The following is a 21509-nucleotide window of genomic DNA, read 5'->3' on the forward strand; positions in this document are numbered from 1 at the left end:
AAGACATCCTTAAGCCTGACACACACTTGTCTAATTTTCATTCAAGCCGACCTCCGTGCTACCATCTGATCTGACATTGGTAGTGTGCTCACTGGTTTTGGCTCAGTGTGAAAGGTTCGACCTGTGTTGTGCGTTCCTGGTCTACTATCCGTGTTGGGACCTGGGTTAATCCCGTGTCCGGCCCAGGTAGGCTTCAGTGTGAACATCGACGACCTGGGATATTTGACTTGGTCGCATTAAAGAGCAGATGATTGGCTATTAGGGTGGACAAGCCCGGGAGCGGGATCCCGGGATTTAGGGCCAAAAACGGCCGGGATTTGATTCCGGGATCAGATGCTGCCCGGCTTCCTCCTTCCGGCTCCCCAGCGCAGCGTGACGTGCAGCGAGAGGTAACGCTGCGCCATCAGCCGCCGCTAGGGGAGAGAATGTGAAGTGTCCCGCCCACCCGCGATATACGGTGAGTTATGCGTGGCGAGGGCACATAGATAAAAGCCAATCCCGATACCCGGGATTGAAAAAATGGCCCGGGATTGGCCTCCCTATTGGCTATCACCAGTTCTATCTTAGTTGATTGGCAACTTCCATCTCTACTGCTTGAACAGTTAGGCCAGGCTAAAACCTGCCACCACAGTCAGCTTTCTCATCTTCCAGTCAGAACGGCAAAGTAGGGTCCAAGATTTATATCCCTACAGCCCCACTATGACCGTTGTTTGTTGCTGTCCCATCTAGCAATGAGCTCACTGTGAACAAATCCAGATTATGAGAGATACAGTATCTGCTAGATGTTACTGACTGCTCTTCCGTCTATCAACAAGCAAGTTTCAGAGTGGGTGCTCAGTCAGATGGTGAGAACTTCATAGGGGTAGAAGTCTCTCACACTGGGGGTAATTTCAAGTTGATCGCAGCAGGAAATTTTTTAGCAGTTGGGCAAAACCATGTGCACTGCAGGAGAGGCAGATATAACATGTGCAGAGAGAGTTAGATTTGGGTGTGGCGAGTTCAATCTGCAATCTAAATTGCAGTGTAAAAATAAAGCTGCCAGTATTTACCCTGCAAAGAAACAAAATAACCCACCCAAATCTAACTCTCTCTGCACATGTTATATCTGCTCCCCCTGCAGTGCACATGGTTTTGCCCAACTGCTAAAAAATAACCTGCTGCGATCAACTTGGAATTACCCCCACTATACACTAGCCACCAAAGGTTGGAGGTCTGCAGTCTGCTACTTCTCGGAAATTGTCTTCTGTACACAAGCCACCACAGGTTTGTAGGTTTTCTGTACACCTGCCACCAAAGGTTGGAGGTCTGCAGTATGCTCCTCCCCCCAGAGATTGGAGGTCTTCTGTACACAGCCACCAGAGGTTTGTAGGTTTTATATATTAGCCACCACAGGTTTGTAGGTTTGCTGTAGACTAGCCTCCAGAGGCTAAAGGTCTAGTGTACTGTACACTAGCATACAGAGCACTCTTTCCAGACTTCCAGTAAAAGCGCTACCAGCCTTCCAGTAAAAGCGCACTTTAGAATTTTCACAAATAACCACATATTAAATGGGTGAAGGGAATCTTTATTTGCACACCTGAAAATACCTAAAATAATTACAGTAAGCTATACTCACAATAAGGCTACTATACTCCATCAACATATCTGGCAGAATGTATGTAATAAAGGAGCATTCTGAAATGTGTTGCCCCACACAGCATCATTACAGAAAAGGAGTTGGATTGGGGGTATTTAAATGAAAGGTAAAGCAATTAATTCAAGCAGCAGTACAGCAATCAGGGGAACCACATGAGACCCGTTCCTCACTGAGATTATGGAATGTTTTCAGCATCTTCATTTGTAAGCAAAAAAAAAAATGGAAGAGGGAACATTCTCCATTTGCCATTTATTAAAGGGATACTTTACTTACAATATAATATAATATGCTCTATAATAACAGCGCTTCTAGTACTGTATAACTCAGAAATGTTTCAGGAATTGACTTAACTGAAAATATTTAAAGGTACAGCTGTACTATTTTTTGTAAACTATAAGATAAATGGTTACTGTAGGTCATTGAGATCTTAAATGTGTCCACAGACCGTATTTACTACAATGTCTCCATTGCTGCGCTGGGTTCTTTTGAGTCCTGGTATCGATATCGTCAAGGCAACGTACATACAGTAGGTAGGGGGCAGATGTACTAAGCCTTGGAGAGAAATAAAGTGTATGGAGATAAAGTACCAAACAATCAGCTCCTCTTGTCCTTTTTCAAACACAGCCTGTAACATGGCAGTTAGGAGCTGATTGGCTGGTACTTTGGGGTCTATGTATTAAACCTAGGAGAGAGATAAAGTGAACAGAGATTAAGTACCAGCCAATCAGTTCCTAACTTCAACGTTACAGGCTGTGTTTGAAAAATGGCAGTTAGGAGCTGATTGGTTGGTACTTTATCTCCATTCACTTTATCTCCATCCAAGGCTTGGTAAATAGACCCCTTTATCTCTCTCACTTTAAAAAAGTGGGGCGATGGCTGCAAAAATCAGCACAATGCATGTGTATACTGTTGGAGCATATTGGAGCACAATGTAACGTTACAGTTTGTGTTGGCTCTAAATAAGTGCGACTGTGCGCGGCCGTACTAAGGAGAGCTGATGGCGCCAATACCTCCATCTTTGCCCCTGAGCAGCTGCATGGAGTGTGACGGAGCCCACACCCAACAATATACGGACCCTCCAAACGGGGCGTGATAGCAGCATTTAGTCTGGGCTAGTCTCAGCAGTGATATTACAAGGCTTCTGTGTGCATGAAACCCCTGGCAGTGAGAACAAGATCCCTGACAACGAGCCCGTAATTTAAAATTAATTAGAAGCCTTACTGTTGGGCATAATAGTAATGGGCATTACGGTGTGTGGAATAATGTGTCATGGGCATTGCGGGGTGTAGAATAATGTGTCAGGGGCATTGCAGTGTGCGGAATAATGTGTCAGGGGCATTGCGGTGTGTGGAATAATGTGTCAGGGGCATTGCGGTGAGTGGATTAATGTGTAACGGGCATTACGGTGTGCGACATATTGTGTAAGTGTCATTACTGTGTGTGGTATAATGTGTCACGAGCATTATGGTGTGTGGTATAATGTGTAAGAAACATTGCTATAAGGAGGAAAAATAACAAATAATGTAAGGGGCATGAATTATTATTTTTTCCTGTGGTGGCCATTGTCTGGGCAAGCAGGTTGCAAAACTGGGGTATAAGGTAATTTCCTGCAATACCATGGCCCTTGCAGTGAGGCCACACCCTCTTCTTTACTTTTAATATAGCAATGGGGGGGGGGGTGCCAGAAACAGTTTTTGGCAGGAGAGTGCAAAATTTATAGCTACGCCACTAGCCACGAGTCCAGTCTTAACACTGAGAGAGCGCCAGCAACCATTCAAGTACAGCATATTTTTTTATAAAACTTTAGTAGCTCCTCGGGAGATTTAATTTTTCTCGAGTAGCTCACACCTTAATTAAGGTTGGAGACCACTGATCTAGCACACTGTAGAAAATGAAAGCTACACTTTGATATATTGCTATGGACAACATCTACACAGCTGCTACATTGTGGCACTTCATATACAGATTCAGAGACTCAAGCTGGGAACACTACATATGGTATGCAGCACTACATATGGTATGAGCACTACATATGGTATGCAGTCAATTTGCCCGCAGTCGGGATCCCGGCGGACAAGATCCCTACGCCGAGATCCCGACCATTGACAATGCTGATAGCCAGAATCCTGGCTAACAGGAACTATTCCCACTCGTGGGAATAGAACCTATGGCGAGCGCAGCGAGCCCCCGAGCCCGCAGTATGGTAAGCCATACCATATCGTTAGTATGCCGCTCGCCCCGCTGCAGACATACTAACGACCGGGATGCCATTGTCAGTATACTGACGGCCGGCATCCCAATTAGGGAGGCCAATCCCGGGATCGAGATCGGCGGGATCCCGGGATTTAGGCCCAAAAATGCCGGGATTTGAATCCCGGGATTGGAGCCTCCAATCCCGGGATTCACGGGATTGCATTGCGCATGTGCAACGCAGCAGCGAGGGAGGGTTGGTGTAAGTAACACTTACTATTAGACGGGCGGCAGTATTAGGCGGGCGGCAGCCATGTACACAGACCGCGGCGGCATTTCAAATGTAGCGCCGGCCGCCAGCCAATCACAGCTGGTGGACCGGCGGCCAATCAGGGAAGCGGCCGCAGCGGCTCCTGATTGGCTGTCGGACTGCCCGTTCTGACTGGCTGACGGCCAGCACTACAATTTGAAAGGCCTCCGGCGCGCTCAGCGCGTCTTGTCCATGGCTGCCGCCTGCCGCCCGTCTAATAGTAAGTGTAGTTTTACTGACACCAACCCACCCTCACTGTGGTGCTCGCTTCAGCCTCCCTCCCGCTCCGCTTCCTACACCCTCCAGCGCTGCTCCCTAGTCCCTACACTACATCCACCCTCCAGCGCTGCTCCCTACAGCCTCCGTGCTCCCTACACTCTTTTCCACTGCCCTCCACTCCCACTCTCCCTGCTCCCTACTGCAATCCCGGGATCCCGGGAATGAGCATTTTTCAATCCCGAATCCCGGGATTGAAAAAACGGCCCGGGATTGGCCTCCCTAATCCCAATCATCAGTAAATCCTACTGATCTTCAACATAATGGGGGAGATTCAAATGTTTCAAAAGTCGGTTGGGTGTCTGTTTTTTCCTGTCTATTAGATAGGAAAAAACAGACTCCCAACTGACTTTTCAAACATTTGAATCTCCCCCAGTGACTGTTCAGTCAAATGGTCAATATATCGTGAGTGGTGTGTACCCTTGAGATGTCTGTGAACAATATAATTCACAGACATCTCGCTTCAGCCCTGCAGCACAGCCGATGGCCGATACTGTATATTGACAGATATGTCAGAGCATCTAGCGGTGTGTACTGTACACTTGCTGCAAGGACCGCCAGTGACTAACATGTCAAGTGGGCAAGTGGGTGGGCACATTTAAATGCCTGACCAGTTGTGACCTCAGACACAATACACTGAGGGTCATTCAGATGTGGTTGGAGTTGCTATCACATCCTTGGAAGCAGCAGTGACAGCGCTGTATGGTAATGCGGAAGGATGCATCTATTACAAGCAAATGCTCCCTGTTGCAGTAGTGATCCGACCTGCATCCTAAGACGCCGCATCGGATCACTCACCACTGAGTGGCTTTCGGCACCCATGGTGACGCATAAGCCTCCCGTCGCTGAGGCCAGGAAATCTCTGTGCAACCACGGAGGTCCCTGGCCTCTTTCCTTCCCCTAAACGGTGGCGACGTGAACCCAAATGGCATCAGACTTTCAATCACGGACAGTCTGATGCCATAGTGTATCTGTCATCACAGGACTAATTCGCATATGCACAGTACGGTTCCTGTGCATGCGCAAATTACAGATAATTTGTATTTTGCTGCATGAACAGCAACTCCAACCACATCTGAATAATTCCAAGTGGGTGGTTGATTTTTGTAAAAAATTTTTAAACGATTTAAAAAATCATCTGTTAGTAAATGTGTGATTTAGACCATGAAACACAAAATTGATCTCAAAATCGACCAAACATCGACCCAAATCGACTTTTAGTAAATAAACCCCTTGGTCTCCTGACTTCTCTCACATTGGCGTTCTTGCTGCCCTTCTATAGTGAACACAACTACTTGTGGTGTACAGGATACACATACTTTATGTTTTTGCAGCAATAACAGTGCAAAAAACATGCAAATTCAGTAAAAATACTGAGCGATGGGATGCATGGTGCGTCTTATCCGCATTTTTTCATGGATTAAGGGTATGTGTATCTGGACACATCTCTATGCTTATTTTTACACACAAAATACCCATACAAAATGGTCCACCATTTGTATATTAAACATTGCTTGTTTTATTTGTTACATTAGTATCGTCTAATTCCCAAGAGTCTTTAGAATCCTGTAAAGCACGATGTAAAAAAGTAATGTCAGTCCAGATATTGATCTCATTTTACTAATGTCCATTAATGCCTTTGACTGCTAAGGGCGAGTGGGACTCACCCTCTACGTGCAACTCAAAACTGTATGGGAATGTATTTCCATTCAAGGCTAGGTTTAGAAAGCTAATTGGTCCCTCGTTTGATGGCGTCATTTGTCTAGCTTTATAAATACTGTAGCTTCAGTTTTTGCATCTCTGAGATCTTTGCAAAGCACTCAAGTCATATTCGAAAACAAACATAGGATTTTAATTACCTACCGGTAAATCCTTTTCTCATAGTCCGTAGACGATACTGCAGTTCCATTTAGTACCATGGGGTATAGACGGGTCCACTAGGAGCCATGGCACTTTCAGAATTTGACAGTGTGGCCTGGCTCCTCCCTCTATGCCCCTCCTACAAGACTTAGTCTAGGAAACTGTGACCAAGGAGACGGACATACTTTGAGAGAAGAATAGATAAAGATAGTGGTGAGATTCCGAACCAGCACTCACAAAACAGAGGAAAGCTATGCTAACACAACTTTAAACAGGAACAGCAACAGCTGAACCAACAATACTTAACCAATTAACAGTGCAGGAAGAACGAAGCACCGGGCGGGCGCCCAGTATCCTCTACGGACTACGAGAAAAGGATTTACGGTTAGGTAATTAAAATCCTAATTTCTCTTACTTCCTGGAGGATACTGGGGTTCGATTTAGTACCATGGCGATGTATCAAAGCTCCCAAACCGGGTGGAAGAGTGCTAAGGATCCTGCAGAACTGATTGACCAAAATGAAGGTCCTCAGAGGCCAAAGTATCGAACTTGTAGAACTTAGCAAGTGTGTTCAAACCAGACCAAGTAGCCGCTCGGCAGAGCTGTAAAGCCGAGACACCCCGGGCAGCCGCCCAGGAAGAACCCACCGACCTAGTAGAGTGGGCCTGTACATAAGCATGCTGGATAGTGAGCCTGATCCAGCATGCAATTGTCTGCTTTGAGGCAGGACACCCAATTTTATTGGGATCATATAGAATGAACAGCGAGTCGGATTTCCTGTGACAAGCAGTTCTTTTTACGTATATCTTCAAAGTCCTCACAACATCCAAAGACTTTGAAGTAGCATAAGTGTCGATGATAACAGGAACCACAATAGGTAGGTTGATGTGAAACACAGACACCACTTTTCGGAAGAAATTGCTGACGAATTCTGAGTTCAGCTAGGACTTCACGGAAAATGAAATAGGGGCTCTTGTGAGACAAAGCCCCCAGCTCCGACACACGTCTTGCTGAAGCCAAGGCCAACAGTGTGACGGTCTTCCACGTAAGATATTTTACGTCCACCTCATTTAATGATTCAAACCAGTCTGATTGCAGGAACTGCAGCACCAAATTGAGATCCCAAGGTGCCGTGGGAGGCACAAAGGGAGGTTGGATGTGCAGAACACCTTTCAAAAACGTCTGGACCTAAGGGAGAGAAGCCAATTATTTCTGAAAGAAAATGGAGAAGGCCGAAATCTGGACCATTATGGAGCCCAGATGTAGACCCACATCCACACCTGCCTGCAGAAAAAGCAGGAAACGTCCCAGGTGAAATTCCACCGCAGAATAAGTTCTGCTTTCACACCAAGAGACGTATTTCTTCCAAATACGGTAGTAATGTTTAGACGTTACCCCCTGGCTTGGATCATAGTCGGGATAACTTTTTGAAGGATCCCTCTTCTGGCTTGAATCAGCCGTTCAACTTCCATGCCATCAAACGTAGCCACGGTAAGTCCTGATGGACGAACGGGTCCTGTTGCAGAAGATCCTCTCGAAGAGGTAGAGGCCACGGATCTTCGAGGAGCATCTCCAGAAGGTCCGCGTACCAGGCCCTTCTTGGCCAGTCCGGGGCAATGAGTATTGCTTGAACATTTTCCCTTTTTATTCTTTTGAGAATTCTTGGGATCAGAGGAAGTGGAAGAAACACGTACACCATCTGATAGACCCATGGAGTCGTCAGAGCGTCTACCGCCACTGCCTGTGGGTCCCATGAAGCAGGCTGGTGCCAATCAGCTCTGCCTGACAATAACAAACATAAAATAAATGCAGAAAACTCTTCAGGAGCTTCCATAAGCGTGACCGGCTCCTCCGGGCATATTTTCTAAACTGAGTCTGGTAGGAGGGGCATAGAGGGAGGAGCCAGCCCACACTATCACATTCTTAAAGTGCCCATGGCTCCTAGTGGACCCGTTTATACCCCATGGTACTAAATGGAACCCCATTATCCTCTAGGACGTAAGAGAAAAATACAAAACACTGAAAGTGGTAGTAGCACAGGGATGGAATGCAGGAGAACTGATATGTGAAGCCAACCCATTTGAGTGGAAACGATTTGTAGCTGGAGACTATAGGCCTATTTCACACCTGATCGCTGCTGCGTGTTTTTGCACAACGGCCGATCAGGTCTGAACTATGCATGCGAGCATGCCAGACAGCCGACGCCTGTACCTGATTGACAGGCAGAGGCAGTCGCTGGTCAATTTGGGAGCGGGCCGCCGTTTTAGGGGCGCGGTCCATGCAACGCAGGCGTGCCGGACCGTGCGGGGGCGGACTGTGACAGCTGCGTCCTGCTTCAAAGCAGACAACTGCACGCTGAATCAGGCTTACTATCCAGCATGCTTGTTCCACGGCAGGTTTGCCGTGTCCAAAATCTGTACAGGCCCACTCTACTAGGTCGGTGGGTTCTTCCTGGGCGGCTGCCTGGGGTGTCTCAGCTTTACAGCTCTGCCGAGCAGGTACGTGGTCAGGTTCGAACACGTTTGCTACGTTCTACAAGTTCGATACTTTGGCCTCTGAGGACCTTCAGTTTGGTCAATCAGTTCTGCAGGAACCTCAGTACTCTCCCACACGGTTTGGGAGCTTTGGTACATCCCCATGGTACTAATATGGACCCCAGTAAATAATTACCTACCGGTAAATCCTTTTCTCGTAGTCCGTAGAGGATACTGGGCGCCCGCCCAGTGCTTCTTTCTTCCTGCACTGTTACTTGGTTAAGTATTGTTGGTTCAGCGGTTGCTGTTCCTGGTTTAAAGTTTGGTTAGCATGGCTTTCCTCTAGTTTGTGTGTGCTGGTTCAGAATCTCACCACTATCCTTTATATCCTTCTCTCATAGTAGGTCCGTCTCCTCGGGCACATTTTCTAAACTGAGTCTGGTAGGAGGGGCATAGAGGGAGGAGCTAGCCCACACTATCAAATTCTTAAAGTGCCCGTGGCTCCTAGTGGGCCCATCTATACCCCATGGTACTAATATGGACCCCAGTATCCTCTAGGACAGTGGTTCTCAAACTCGGTCCTCAGGACCCCACACAGTGCATGTTTTGCAGGTAACCCAGCAGGTGCACAGGTATATTAATTACTCACTAACACATTTTAAAAGGTCCACAGGTGGAGCTAATTATGTCACTTGTGATTCTGTGAGGAGACCTGCAAAACATGCACTGTGTGGGGTCCTGAGGACCGAGTTTGAGAACCTGTGCTCTAGGATGTAAGAGAAAAATACATTAAAGCAGCAATCCAACCTAGGTTAATTGGGGCAGCTGTATTAATCCTGGAGAAGTTATAAAGCAGTGATAAGTGCAAGGTGATAACGCACCAGTCAATCAGCTCCTAACTGCACATTTACATACTGGAGCTGATTGGCTAGTGCATTATCACCTTCCACTTATCAATGCTTTATCACTTCTCCAGGCTTAATACATCTGCCCAATTGTTTTGTTACATATAGCAGGCAAAGTACATTGTATGCTGGGGGCAGTATGGATGGTGTAATGGTTAGCATTACTGCCTCACAGCACTGAGGTCATGGGTTCGATTCCCACCATGGCCCTAACTGTGGGGAGTTTGTATATTCTCCCCGTACTTGCGTGGGTTTCCTCCCACAATCCAAAAATATACTGGTAGGTTAATTGGCTCCCAACAAAATTAACCCTAGCATGAATGTGTGTGTGTGTACATGTGATAGGGAATATAGATTGTAAGCTCCACTGGGGCAGGGACTGATGTGAATGACCGAATATTCTCTGTACAGCGCTGCGGAATTTGTGTGCGCTATATAAATAACTGTAAATAAATAATTTTTTCTTATAGGTCCTACACACTGGCCGATATTCCTCAAAGATATGAATGATCTCGTTCATTATTGAACGAGATAACGTTCATATCTTTGAGTGTATAGGCTCCAGCGATGAACGATGTGCGGCCCCGCGCTCGTTCATCGCTGGTGCCCCGTCGGCTGCGCATGCAGGCCAATATGGACGATCTCATCCATATTTGCCTGCACTTCAATGAGCCGGGTGACGGGGGGGGGGGGGAGTGAAGAAACTTTACTCCCCTCGTCACTGCCCCCCCCCCCCGCCACTGGGTCGTCCGTCGGCCGTATCCGCCGTCGGGCAGCTCGGCGGCGGATCTTTATGTGTGTAGGGCCCTTTAAATGTGCATTTAAAAATCAGTATCTCTTTTTCAAAATATGGCTGCCAGGTATACATGCTCATAGCCTCTCAGCTTGTCATGTTAAGGCATATATGGTGTAGGGGGAATTTTAAGGTGCACAGAGAGGGCCGAGCCCAGAGGAGCTTTCCAAAGCCTCTCTGCTTACTGCATTAAGTGCCATGTGACTGTGATTGCCATGGTAGTCCATAACACTGTGAATTATTTTAAATTATTAAAAATGGCTGGAAGAAGAAATTATGGGAAAATTGTCAATAAGTCTTTTATTTTTCATAGGGCTGCTGCTCTAATATAAACATTTATATAAAATGGTTTTTCAGCACATGCTATCAGTTGCTGCTACAACACAGCAGAGCAAACAGCCAATCTTCAGCTACAAGTATTGTAACATAGTAAGGCAGAAAACCCCTATTCTAACAGCACTGCTCCAGCGGAAGCCAAAACAAGGGGAAACAAAAATTCCTTCCTCACCCAAAAAATGTGTAGTGGATAAATCACCCCATAATGGGGGTAATTCCAAGTTGATCGCAGCAGGATTTTTTTTTAGCAGTTGAGCAAAACCATGTGCACTGCAGGGGAGGCAGATATAACATGTGCAGAATGAGTTAGATTTGGGTGGGTTATATTGTTTCTGTGCAGGGTAAATACTGGCTGCTTTATTTTTACACTGCAAATTTAATTGCAGATTAAACACACCCCACCCAAATCTAACTCTCTCTGCACATGTTATATCTGCCTCCCCTGCAGTGCACATGGTTTTGCCCAACTGCGATCAACTTGGAATTACCCCCAAGGTGGGTTATTCAGAGATGAATGCAGATCACTGCATACGCAGCCAGATCTGTGTTATTCTCCTTACATGCTGGGGGTCGTCCAGCACAGGGCAAGGCCGCCCAGCATGTGTGAGGCCCCCTACCGATGCGTCCCCAATTAGATTGCGAACACATCAGAACTAAGGTTTACCCCTGATAGCGCAGTCTGACTGCGCTGTTAGGCAGTCTGCCACCAATTTTTTGATTGTACAAAAAAAAAAAAAAAGGTCCCCGCCTGCCCCCACCAACACCATCCCGTAAAAACCTGCCGGTGTCAATCACATTGCGGTCGCATCCATCGGGGATGCGACCGGAATTAGTGTGGGCACGCAGCCACGATGCGGCCACTGCGCATGTGGCAAACTGCGCTGCGGGCTGCTGATGCGGCTGGGTCTGAATGACCGCAAATGTTCTCTAGATCACCTAATAAAGGGCCTAATTCAACATGGGTCATAGACAACCCATTACACTGACATGCGGGGGTACGCCCAGCACAGGGCAAGTCCGCCCCGCATGCCGTGTCCTGACCTTTCCCTCGGCACAATGGGGATGCTCTTGCATGTTTAGGGTTGACCTCTGCCTATGCAACCTAGCTGCTTAGGGAAACGGCAACCCGCCATGTTTCGGGTCGCAGCGGCTGTGTGAGCATTCCATGTTGAATTAGGTCCAATGTCCTCTATAATAAAATGGTAGCAGACTTATATTCTCATAAAACGAAATCTTACCCTCCTCAACTCATAACTGCCCCAGGTGTCACCAGGGGGAGGCAGACAACTACCATTGCCTATGGGCTTGTCCTATAGTAAAGTACTTTACGTTTACATTTATCAAAGTGACATTGTAATTACTGTGATTTACTATTGTCATTTCCTTGTTGCCTCAATAAAAAAAAAAAAAAAAAAACGAAATCTTACTTATTAACCATGACCGTTTCTTACATACATTTCTATTATTTTCCTTCATCACTCATTCTCAGTCTCTGCTAGGTTTATTGATTCAAATGTATTTTGTTTTTGCTTATTATCTGCAGTAATGTCTTACCTAATCAGATGTTTTTTTAGTTTTTTTGTATTTATAGGGGTATATTCAATTAGCCGGGCGCTGCCGCCAGCAGCTTACTGCATACAAATTAGTCCACTGCGGTCACTGATTACTGCATGCACCTACACAGGCCATGGGCAGAAATCAGTCTGCAAAGTCGCTGGAAGAGGGTTCGGCAGCTCTGCCGGCTGAGTCAGACCCATAGACTTCTTGTTACTGTACGTTATCTTTCAGTGCATTTACTGTAGGAGTGCATTCTCCAGCTACAAACTTTGATTCAGCTTTTCCAATCTAAGGGGGTCATTCCGAGTTGATCGCTCGCTGACGTTTTTCGCAGTGCAGCGATCAGGTTACTACTGCGCATGCATATGCACCGCAATGCGCACGCGCGTCATACGGGTACAAAGCGGATCGCAAGGAGATTAACAGGAAGACGGTGTTTGTGGGTGTCAACTGACCGTTTTCTGGGTGTGGCCAAGCGTTTGCAGGGCGGGTGTCTGACGTCAATTCCGGGACCAAAAAGACTGAAGTGATCGCAAAAGGCTGAGTAAATCTACTCAGAAACTGCAAAAAACTTTTTCGTCCCGCTTGGCTGCACACGCGTCCGCACATTTGCAAAGCGAAAATACACTCCCCTGTGGGCGGCGACTATGCGTTTGCACGGCTGCAAAAAGTAGCTAGCGAGCGATCAACTCGGAATGACCACCTAGAACGCTTCTGTTTTATGTTGATCCCAGACCAAACTTTCAGCCAAACTTTAAACCAATTGTTACCACCAGCACTATATCAAGATCATACTGCACCAGGGGTCTTCTGTACTGTTCTAAATTTGTTGTTCATTATGTCGGTATAGATCTACTTGGTGGGAAAAAGAAAATATATGTAGATCCTCTGACTTACCTTTTTATTGCTTTGTAGCACATAATAACCACTATAAAGAGGACCACTGCCGCCATGATAATGAGCAGGAAATGCCACCACGTCTCCTCCACACAGCATTGTGGGATCTTAACTGCAAAGACAAAATCAACCAGTGAGTGGGGGGTGTCTACATACACCTTCACTTCCTAAACATCATTAACTAGCAAAGGTGATTCAATCGTAGGCTGCTATGTAATTATAATTAAATTATAATCTTCTAACCAAGTGTATTATGTGTGTACTGAATATAGTAATTACCTATGCCACACCATTTACCTGATCTGCCAAGTCGTATACTCTCCCACACTGCTCACCTATGCACTGGGCCCATTCACTTGATGGAAATAGGCATGAATGCTATCAGCGCCCTTCCCATAGTACAAGAGTCACTCTCCTGCTCTGACGAGGGGCACTACAATATGGCAGACTACTTTAATCAGGTAAGCGGAAGTAGTTTACAGGCCAGTGTGGGATGGAGACACCACAGAGCCAATAGTCAATCATCGTATCAGAGGTAAGTAAACCCCTACTTTAATGTTAATACATATTAACCACTCATTGCACCTCCTTTCCAGTAGATCCTGGAAGGGGTAAGTGCTGGGGAAGTAATGACGCGTTTCGCAAAATTATGATCCCACTCTACACCGTGCAATGCCAAAATTTACATCATGAAGGGGTCAGGATCTGCAATAGAGCAGGATATGCTAGTTTGACGAATATATAAAGAGACTTTACAAAGATTAATAATGCAACGTAACATACAGGAGAACATTCTTTGTTAAATCATTATGTTTTACAGCTAAAAGTCACTGAGCAGCTTAAGCTCAATACGGCAACTACTGGCAAGCAAAACAGCTCTGTAAGGGCACAGCACATCAGTCCCTCGCTGTGTACACACAGAGGCACAGTAGCTATGGAAACACACAATCTCAGGAATGTATTGGGCGATCCTGGACAGTATATAGGGGGTCATTCCGCCCCGATTGCTCAATGCAGTTTATCGCAGCGCAGCGATCGGGTCGGAACTGTGCATGCGCCAGTGCCGCAGTGCACCAACGCATGCCGGACGGCCGAAGGCCGACGTTCCCTAGCGATCGCCTCTGCCTGATTGACAGGCAGAGGCGGTCGCCGGGCGGGAGGGGGTGGCACAGCGGCGTTTGGCTGCCGTTATGGGGCGCGGTGAAGCCAACGCCGGTGTGGCCGGACCGAGCGGGTGGCGGGCCGTGGCGGCTGCGTGATGTCACACGCAGCCGCTGCGACCAGTTGCATAGACGATCAACTCCCGGCCAGCTGCAGGAGCTGCGCTGGCCGGGAGTTACTTCACAAGTATAAAAGCATCGCTGCTGTGCGATGCTTTTGTACTTGTGCGGGGGGGGGGGCGGCACTGACATGCGGGGCGGACTAGCCCTGTGCTGGGCGTCCCCCCCCGCATGTCAGGGAAGATGAGCGTAGCTGTGCTAAATTTAGCACAGCTACGATCAACTCGGAATGACCCCCATAGTTATATGGGCGTGTTATGAAAGTGTCACAGCCGTATTGCATAGCTTGTATGCAACTAAGGCACACAGGCCCAAATGTATGAAGCCTTAACAAGAGATAAAGTAGAGATGGATAAAGAGTGATAAAGTATCAGCCAATCAGCTTCCTAACTGTCATGTAACAGGCTGTGTTTGAAAAATGACAAGTTAGGAGCTGGTTGACTGGTACTTTATCGCTCTTTATCTGTCTCTACTTTATCTCTTGTTAAGGTTTAATACATTTGGGCCACAATCGCTTGCACTGGCGGCCATACTCTGATGGACATTCTGCACCTACTGTAGCATGTGGCGGGTGGAAGTTTCGATGGTGTGACCGATGGTGGTATTTATACATGCATCAAGTAGGATTGTTTTATCTAAGACAAAGCGGATGTCGTTGCAGTCAGACGCACGCTTACACAGCAGGGAAAGGGCTTATATTAGCATTAGCATAAAGTCATAAACTACAGCAAGAGACGCTAAAGTAGTGGCAGCTGTGCGCCACTCTGAATGAGCCCCTAACTGTACAACTAAAAACACTTATACCCCTTTTATGACCCTGGTTATTGCTGGGTCTACCAAACTCACAGCTTATACCCCTTTCACACCGCACAAATAACCCAGTATCGACCCGGCATATTGCCGGGTCGACACGGGTCAGTGTGCGGTGTGAAAGCGACATGGTGGAAATTCCGGGGGGCCTGACCCGGTAATTCAACCCGAGAATAAAACAGTGTTATTCCCGGGTTTTATACCGGGTCAGTGACAGTGTGAATGGGTTCCCGGGTCGATACGACCCAGGACCCGTTCACTAGATAGAGAAAGGCAGCGCGGAGATGAGCTCATCTCCCAGCGCCTCCTCCACCTCCGGCTCTGCCTCTCCCACCGCTATGGCAACCGGCCCAGCATATTGCCGGGTCGGTTAGCCTCCTGTTAGGGTCCAATGCCGGATCCCACGCGAGAAGGACCCATTTCCAATTCCCGGGTGGGATCCAGCATTGGCAGTGTGAAAGGGGTATTAATGGGGCTGACCTGGGAATAACCCGGGTCCAATGTGCAGTGTAATACCCCTTTCACACCACCAATGCCAGATCCCACCTGGGAATTGGAAACGGGTCCTTCCCGAGTAGGATCCGGCATTGGAACCTAATAGCTGGCTTCCCGACCCGGCAATATGCCAGGCCAGGGTGCCATAGCGCCGACTCTCCCTATTGTAGTGAATGGGTCCCGGGTTCACGCTGCCACTGACCCGGTATTCAACCCGGTAATAACACTGCTTTATTCCCAGGTTGAATTACCGGGTCAGGCGATCCGGGAATTCAACCATGGCCCTTTCACACCGCACACCGACCCGTGTCGACCTGGCAATATGCCGGGTCGATACCGGGTTATTTGTGAAGTGTGAAAGGGGGTATAAACAGGATCTGACCCAGGATGGAACTGTGCCAGGAAATCTGGGTCGTACCTGGGGTTTTGATGTAAAAGTGGTATAAAAGAACCCTACATACCAAAGTAGACTACATGAGCTGTGGAAGGCCAAAGTTAGCAAAGAAACATAATAATTAGCTACATACATATGTAGGTGGAGGCGAGATGGAAAAAGTCAGCAATTATACTTCAAAGGTTCCAGCAATTGTTAACTGGAAACTATTTGGAAATAAACTTTTTGAATATCATAAATCAACAATGTTGGAAGACACTCTGGTGCTATGTAAACTGGCACAAAGAAGGTAAATATTTTTCTGTATAACATACAACAATTACTTTACGTTACAGTTTTGTAATAGCTTTTAACCACTGAAGTGACAATTTTTCCCCCCACAAACCCGCTCAGAAATTGTCAAGATTTTTTATTACTTAATAGAGTTTAAAAAGTGTTTTTAATAAAATATAAAAATATTTAAAAATACGTATGTATCTATAAAAATAATAACTTCCCATCCACCATTGGCAACAGACCTCCCAGTGGTCTTAAATACTAATAATAGTACCTACACACCCTCTTAGTAGTAAAAAACAACATTTTTATAACCCCCACCCCGTTAAAATCCCCTTTTTTTTACCCTACCCCATAACCTGTGAACAGCATATTTGTTTATTATTATTTCCCCCCACCTCCAGCTGAATCAGAGACTGCCGCATCACTCCAGAGGATCCGGGGAGCCAGAGGAGATCCCCTCTGCACTTGTGTAAAAGATGGGGGACACCACGGGGCAGCGCATCGCACGTGATACGACCTGGCCAGGTAACGTACACCTGTCTCCTGTTTTCTATACTGTATTATGTTTATTCCATCTGTTAAGCGCCTTGAGTCCTTTTGGAGAAAGCATGCTATAAAATTATTTTTTATATTATTATTATATTGTGGAGCCACAAACTGAATCAAGACATGAAGCCTGCAAACCAACCACTTGACTGGGGGGAGGGGTTGGGAACAAGGGGGCTGGTCTACTCCGCTGGAAAATACAGGAGTCTCCCGGAATAGGCAGGTATGCTGCTGATGGTTAGTGGGATGGGGACGCAATGCCCCTCTCTGCTGCTGTAGAAGAACTCCATGCTTATCCTACTCAGGAGGTAACATACCCTCCAACTATACTTTTTGGTTGGGGACATGGCCACACCCCTTTACCCGTGGCCATGGCCCCTTTCCTAATTTGTACCGTTTTTTACGTGTAAAATGTTGGAGGTTATGAGGTAACAGAGGCCCCGACTGTAACAAATTATTTCAACTAAATGTCCCAAGGTCCTCTCATGATCACTTTAAAACCTAGAAGGAACGAGCAGTGCATTGAAAGAAAAATAAATTAGAAATGTAAATCAATATGGGGGATGGTCCCAGATTGTCAGTAAGAAGGTATCTAGTACTTGTTTCACTATGCCAGCCAGACTCACCATAAGAAGTGCATGGAGGAGCACTTATGTGCAAGGCCTGAGGCATCACAAGACACTTAATTTGGTAGGGGCTCCCATGTAACACCCATGGGTGAAAAAACACTTATGCATATGGGGCTTTGCCAGGTGAGATACCCCCAGCAGCTGTGGCCGAATCTAACAACTGAACTCTCCCGCTATGGTAGTTATGTCCACTGCTATTTTTAAATGGGAACACAGGAATGTAATACTGCAAGATCTTTCTAACAATGACATAATCAGGAAAGGCGTTCCTGATCTTTACTCCTAACAGTCCAGGAGTCAGAAATTCACTCTGGAGTCCAGAGGTGGCCTAATCCTAGATCCACACCTTATTTCCACAGCGGTCTATCTTGACAAGTCCAGGCAGTCCATGCAGCCCAGGGCGAGGCTGTAGAAGATCTACTGCAGTTGGGCAGCACTCGAAAGGAGATCAGTCCACAAGAAGGTCCAACAATGCTAATAGAGTGGGCAGGCTCGGACTGGCATACAGGGGAACAGAGTAAACCCCCAGTCGGCCCCACTACCTGTGGGCCAGTGGTGCAAGCAGAAATATTTTCTTAGTGGTACTGAGTGCCGAAAAATGGGCATGGTCATGTGTTGTGAGGGAGCGTGGCCACATGCCACTAGTGGGAGTGGCTACATGACAGCCCCATTATTTTTTTTAATCTGGAGGCAAGGTTACAAATATACAGTAATGCCTCCAATATAATAGAAATATATAGTGATACCTCCAGTATAATAGAAATATATAGTAATGCCCCCAATTTAATAACAATATATAGTAATGCCTCCATTATAACAGGAAAATACAGCCACTGTCACACTCCCAGTAACCCTGACAAAGTGGGAGGAGCCGCCCGTCATGCTGCCAAGCACCATGGTCTTGTTGCTTTGTGGCACATTATAATTGTGGTAATTGCAAAGTGAGTGCCAGGTGGTACTGCGTACCCGCTGCCAAATTCTTAAGGGTACTCCGTACCCGAGTGTACCTGCATACTTGCACCGCTGCTGTGGGCCCACCTCCTCCTCTAGCAATAAGGTTCCGGATTCTATCCTAGTGCACTTGAATTATACATTATACATATGTTACATTATACTGCACAGGACTATGACTTAGGGGGGTAATTCTGAGTTGATCGCAGCAGCAAGTTTGTTAGCAATTGGGTCAAAACCATGTGCACTGCAGGGGGGGCAGATATAACATGTGCAGAGAGAGTTAGATTTGGGTGGGTTATTTTGTTTCTGTGCAGGGTAAATACTGGCTGCTTTATTTTTACACTGCAATTTAGATTTCAGTTTGAACACACCACACCCAAATCTAAAGGCCCATACACACTGGCCGATATATTGGCCGTTCTCTTGAACGGCCGATATATCGCGGGTCCGTCGGCCAGTGTGTACGGCCGATACGTCTGTGAACTCAGTCGTTCACAGACGGATCGCGTCGGCCCCGCAGCACAGCCGATGGCCAATATATCTAACGATATATTGGCGCGTCGCTGTGTGTACGGCGGTTGGCCGACCGCCCGTACACATGCTGCGGCGGCCGGCGGTGATTGACAGCTGAACTGGGCGGGCGTGTGTACACGCCCGCCCAGTTCATGACGTCAGTCCCCGACGGATCGGGCAGTGTGTATGCACAGCACACTGCCTGATCCGTCCATAGATATATCTGCAGATCAATTGATCTGCAGATATATCTATTAGTGTGTACCCACCTTAACCCTCTCTGCACATGTTATATCTGCCCCTCCTGCAGTGCACATGGTTTTGCCCAACTGCTAACAAAGTTTCTGCTGCGATCAACTCAGAATTAGGCCCTTATTCTCTACAGTTATTAATGTGGTGCATATCATGCATGCACTAGCAGTGTTTACTCTGTATATATTTATCAAGGGGCTCAGATCATGCACTCTATAATGGTTAGCCAAACCTCTGTGGTGGCTGGCCACACCCCCAGTGGAGCCTGGCCACAGCCTTAAGCATGGGCCCCTACCACTGCATTCCCCTGGTGTGTTCTTCATGCCCCAGCTTAACATTGAGTGGGGCTAAATCACAGGTGGACACATTTGCAATAGCAGCTGTGACAAAGTCAAAACCACTATTGAGTCTTTATGGTAATGTTGCAGTCAATGGGGGTCCTATTGAGACATTCTATGGCAGCGGCACAATGTGCGCACAAAGATGCAGCATCGACCAGACATTGGCAGCACCACCGGACATTAGGGTAACTCTATGGTTGCTCAGAACATCGTCGCAACATGGCCACCGGTACCAGTGAAACAGCATCATTTGGTGCAGAACACTGATACGCCCTCCAGTCACTTCCCATAAGGGCCTTTTGAAATTGCATGGATCTCCATGCAGTTCCGATATGTGTCTCCAGTTGTAACTATCGGGACACAGTGTAAAGTAACAGCTGCATGTATAGAAAGACCAAAATATAAAAAATGAGGGGCTTCATAAAAAAAATACAAAATAATAATAATAATTCTGTTATACCTATTTAGGATTTATTTCCCACACCATAATAGTTTTACTTAACAATAACTAAGATTTTCCTACACTTGAATTCAAGACTGTGGCCTGCCAGATTCTATTACATAAACTTTACAGCCATGCTGAGATAAGGGGGTTTATGGCAGGTGGGGGAAGCTGTGTGACCTCTCAGTCAGATAAAGAGATTAATGACATATTGGAGGCTTCCTGCAGTAGAAGATATCGATCTGATGTTCTTGGCAAAGACAAATCTGATAATACAATAGCTTTCAGAAACACCTTATTTCATTGTAATAAATATTTTTAGTTCTACTAAATGACAGAGCTACAATTTATCGTCACTGAGATGGATGTACCCGTTATAAGCTGTTTTATTAGGACAAATACACAGTTTGATTTTAAGAAGGTAAAAGGAGGGGACTTTCCTATTCAGTAGTAGCGCCTTGCACATACTCTGTTGCAATATTCATGGCTATTCAGCTCTACCTGGAAAACAAATCAAAGAGGTGTATTCAATAAGAGTCGGAAACTGCCGTCTTGTCAGAAAGACGGCAGTTTCCGACTGAAATAGGTCAGAAGGGGTTCTGACCTATTCAATACGGGCACATTTTTTCCGACAAGTTGGGAAATCCGACTTGTTGGAATGCTGTCGGAGAGCAGGTGGATCGGCGGAATACCCACCGATCGCCTGCTGCTGTCGGAAACGGGGCCAAATCTGACAGGTTTTGGTCCCCTTTCCGACAATCTCAATCCGACTTTAAAAAAAGTCGGATTGAGCAGGGCGTCCCCCCGGCCAGGCTCCTTACTCCATGCAGCGCCACCCCTACGCCGCAGACAACTCCCCCCGCCGCCGCCAGCTCCCCCCGCTGCTGCACAGAACAACCCCCGCTGACGACGCCAGCTCTCCCCGCCGCTGCACACATTAACCACCGCCGCCAGCTCCCCCCGCCGCCGCACACATAACCCCCCACGCTGCTGCCAGCTCCTCCTGCTGCCACTGACAGTGCACCCGGCAGCCGCTGACCGCAGCAGAAGGACAGGACACCAGGAACGGCCAAATCCGACAGTCGGATTTGGACGTTCATTGAAAAGGGGTTGTCAGATCTATTCCAACAAATGCATGTTGGAATGGATCTGACTCTTATTGAATACACCCCAAAATATTTACAGTGGTCAAAAGTTTTGCTGCACCCTCATTCTTCCAGTTTTTAGTGACATTTATGTATTTTAATGTTTCAATGTATTCAGAAATTAAAACATATAACAAATCAACAATTGGAGATAAAAACAAAAACAACCCATAGAATTAGGAGCGGATTGAGATG

The 21509-nt window shown here is 46.8% G+C and overlaps 1 protein-coding gene across 3 annotated transcripts in view; it reads right to left on the minus strand.

Annotated features, from left to right (window-relative positions):
* Positions 1–21509, minus strand: part of PRIMA1 (proline rich membrane anchor 1) — a 151198-nt gene that overhangs the window by 36477 nt on the left and 93212 nt on the right. For all 3 annotated transcript variants that reach the window (XM_063947579.1, XM_063947581.1, XM_063947580.1), the window contains exon 4: positions 13235–13346. In XM_063947579.1, the coding sequence (XP_063803649.1) occupies positions 13235–13346 (112 nt within the window). The remainder of the gene's footprint in view (positions 1–13234; positions 13347–21509) is intronic.

Source organism: Pseudophryne corroboree, chromosome 12 (genome assembly GCF_028390025.1).
Source record: "Pseudophryne corroboree isolate aPseCor3 chromosome 12, aPseCor3.hap2, whole genome shotgun sequence".
Lineage (NCBI taxonomy): Eukaryota > Metazoa > Chordata > Amphibia > Anura > Myobatrachidae > Pseudophryne > Pseudophryne corroboree.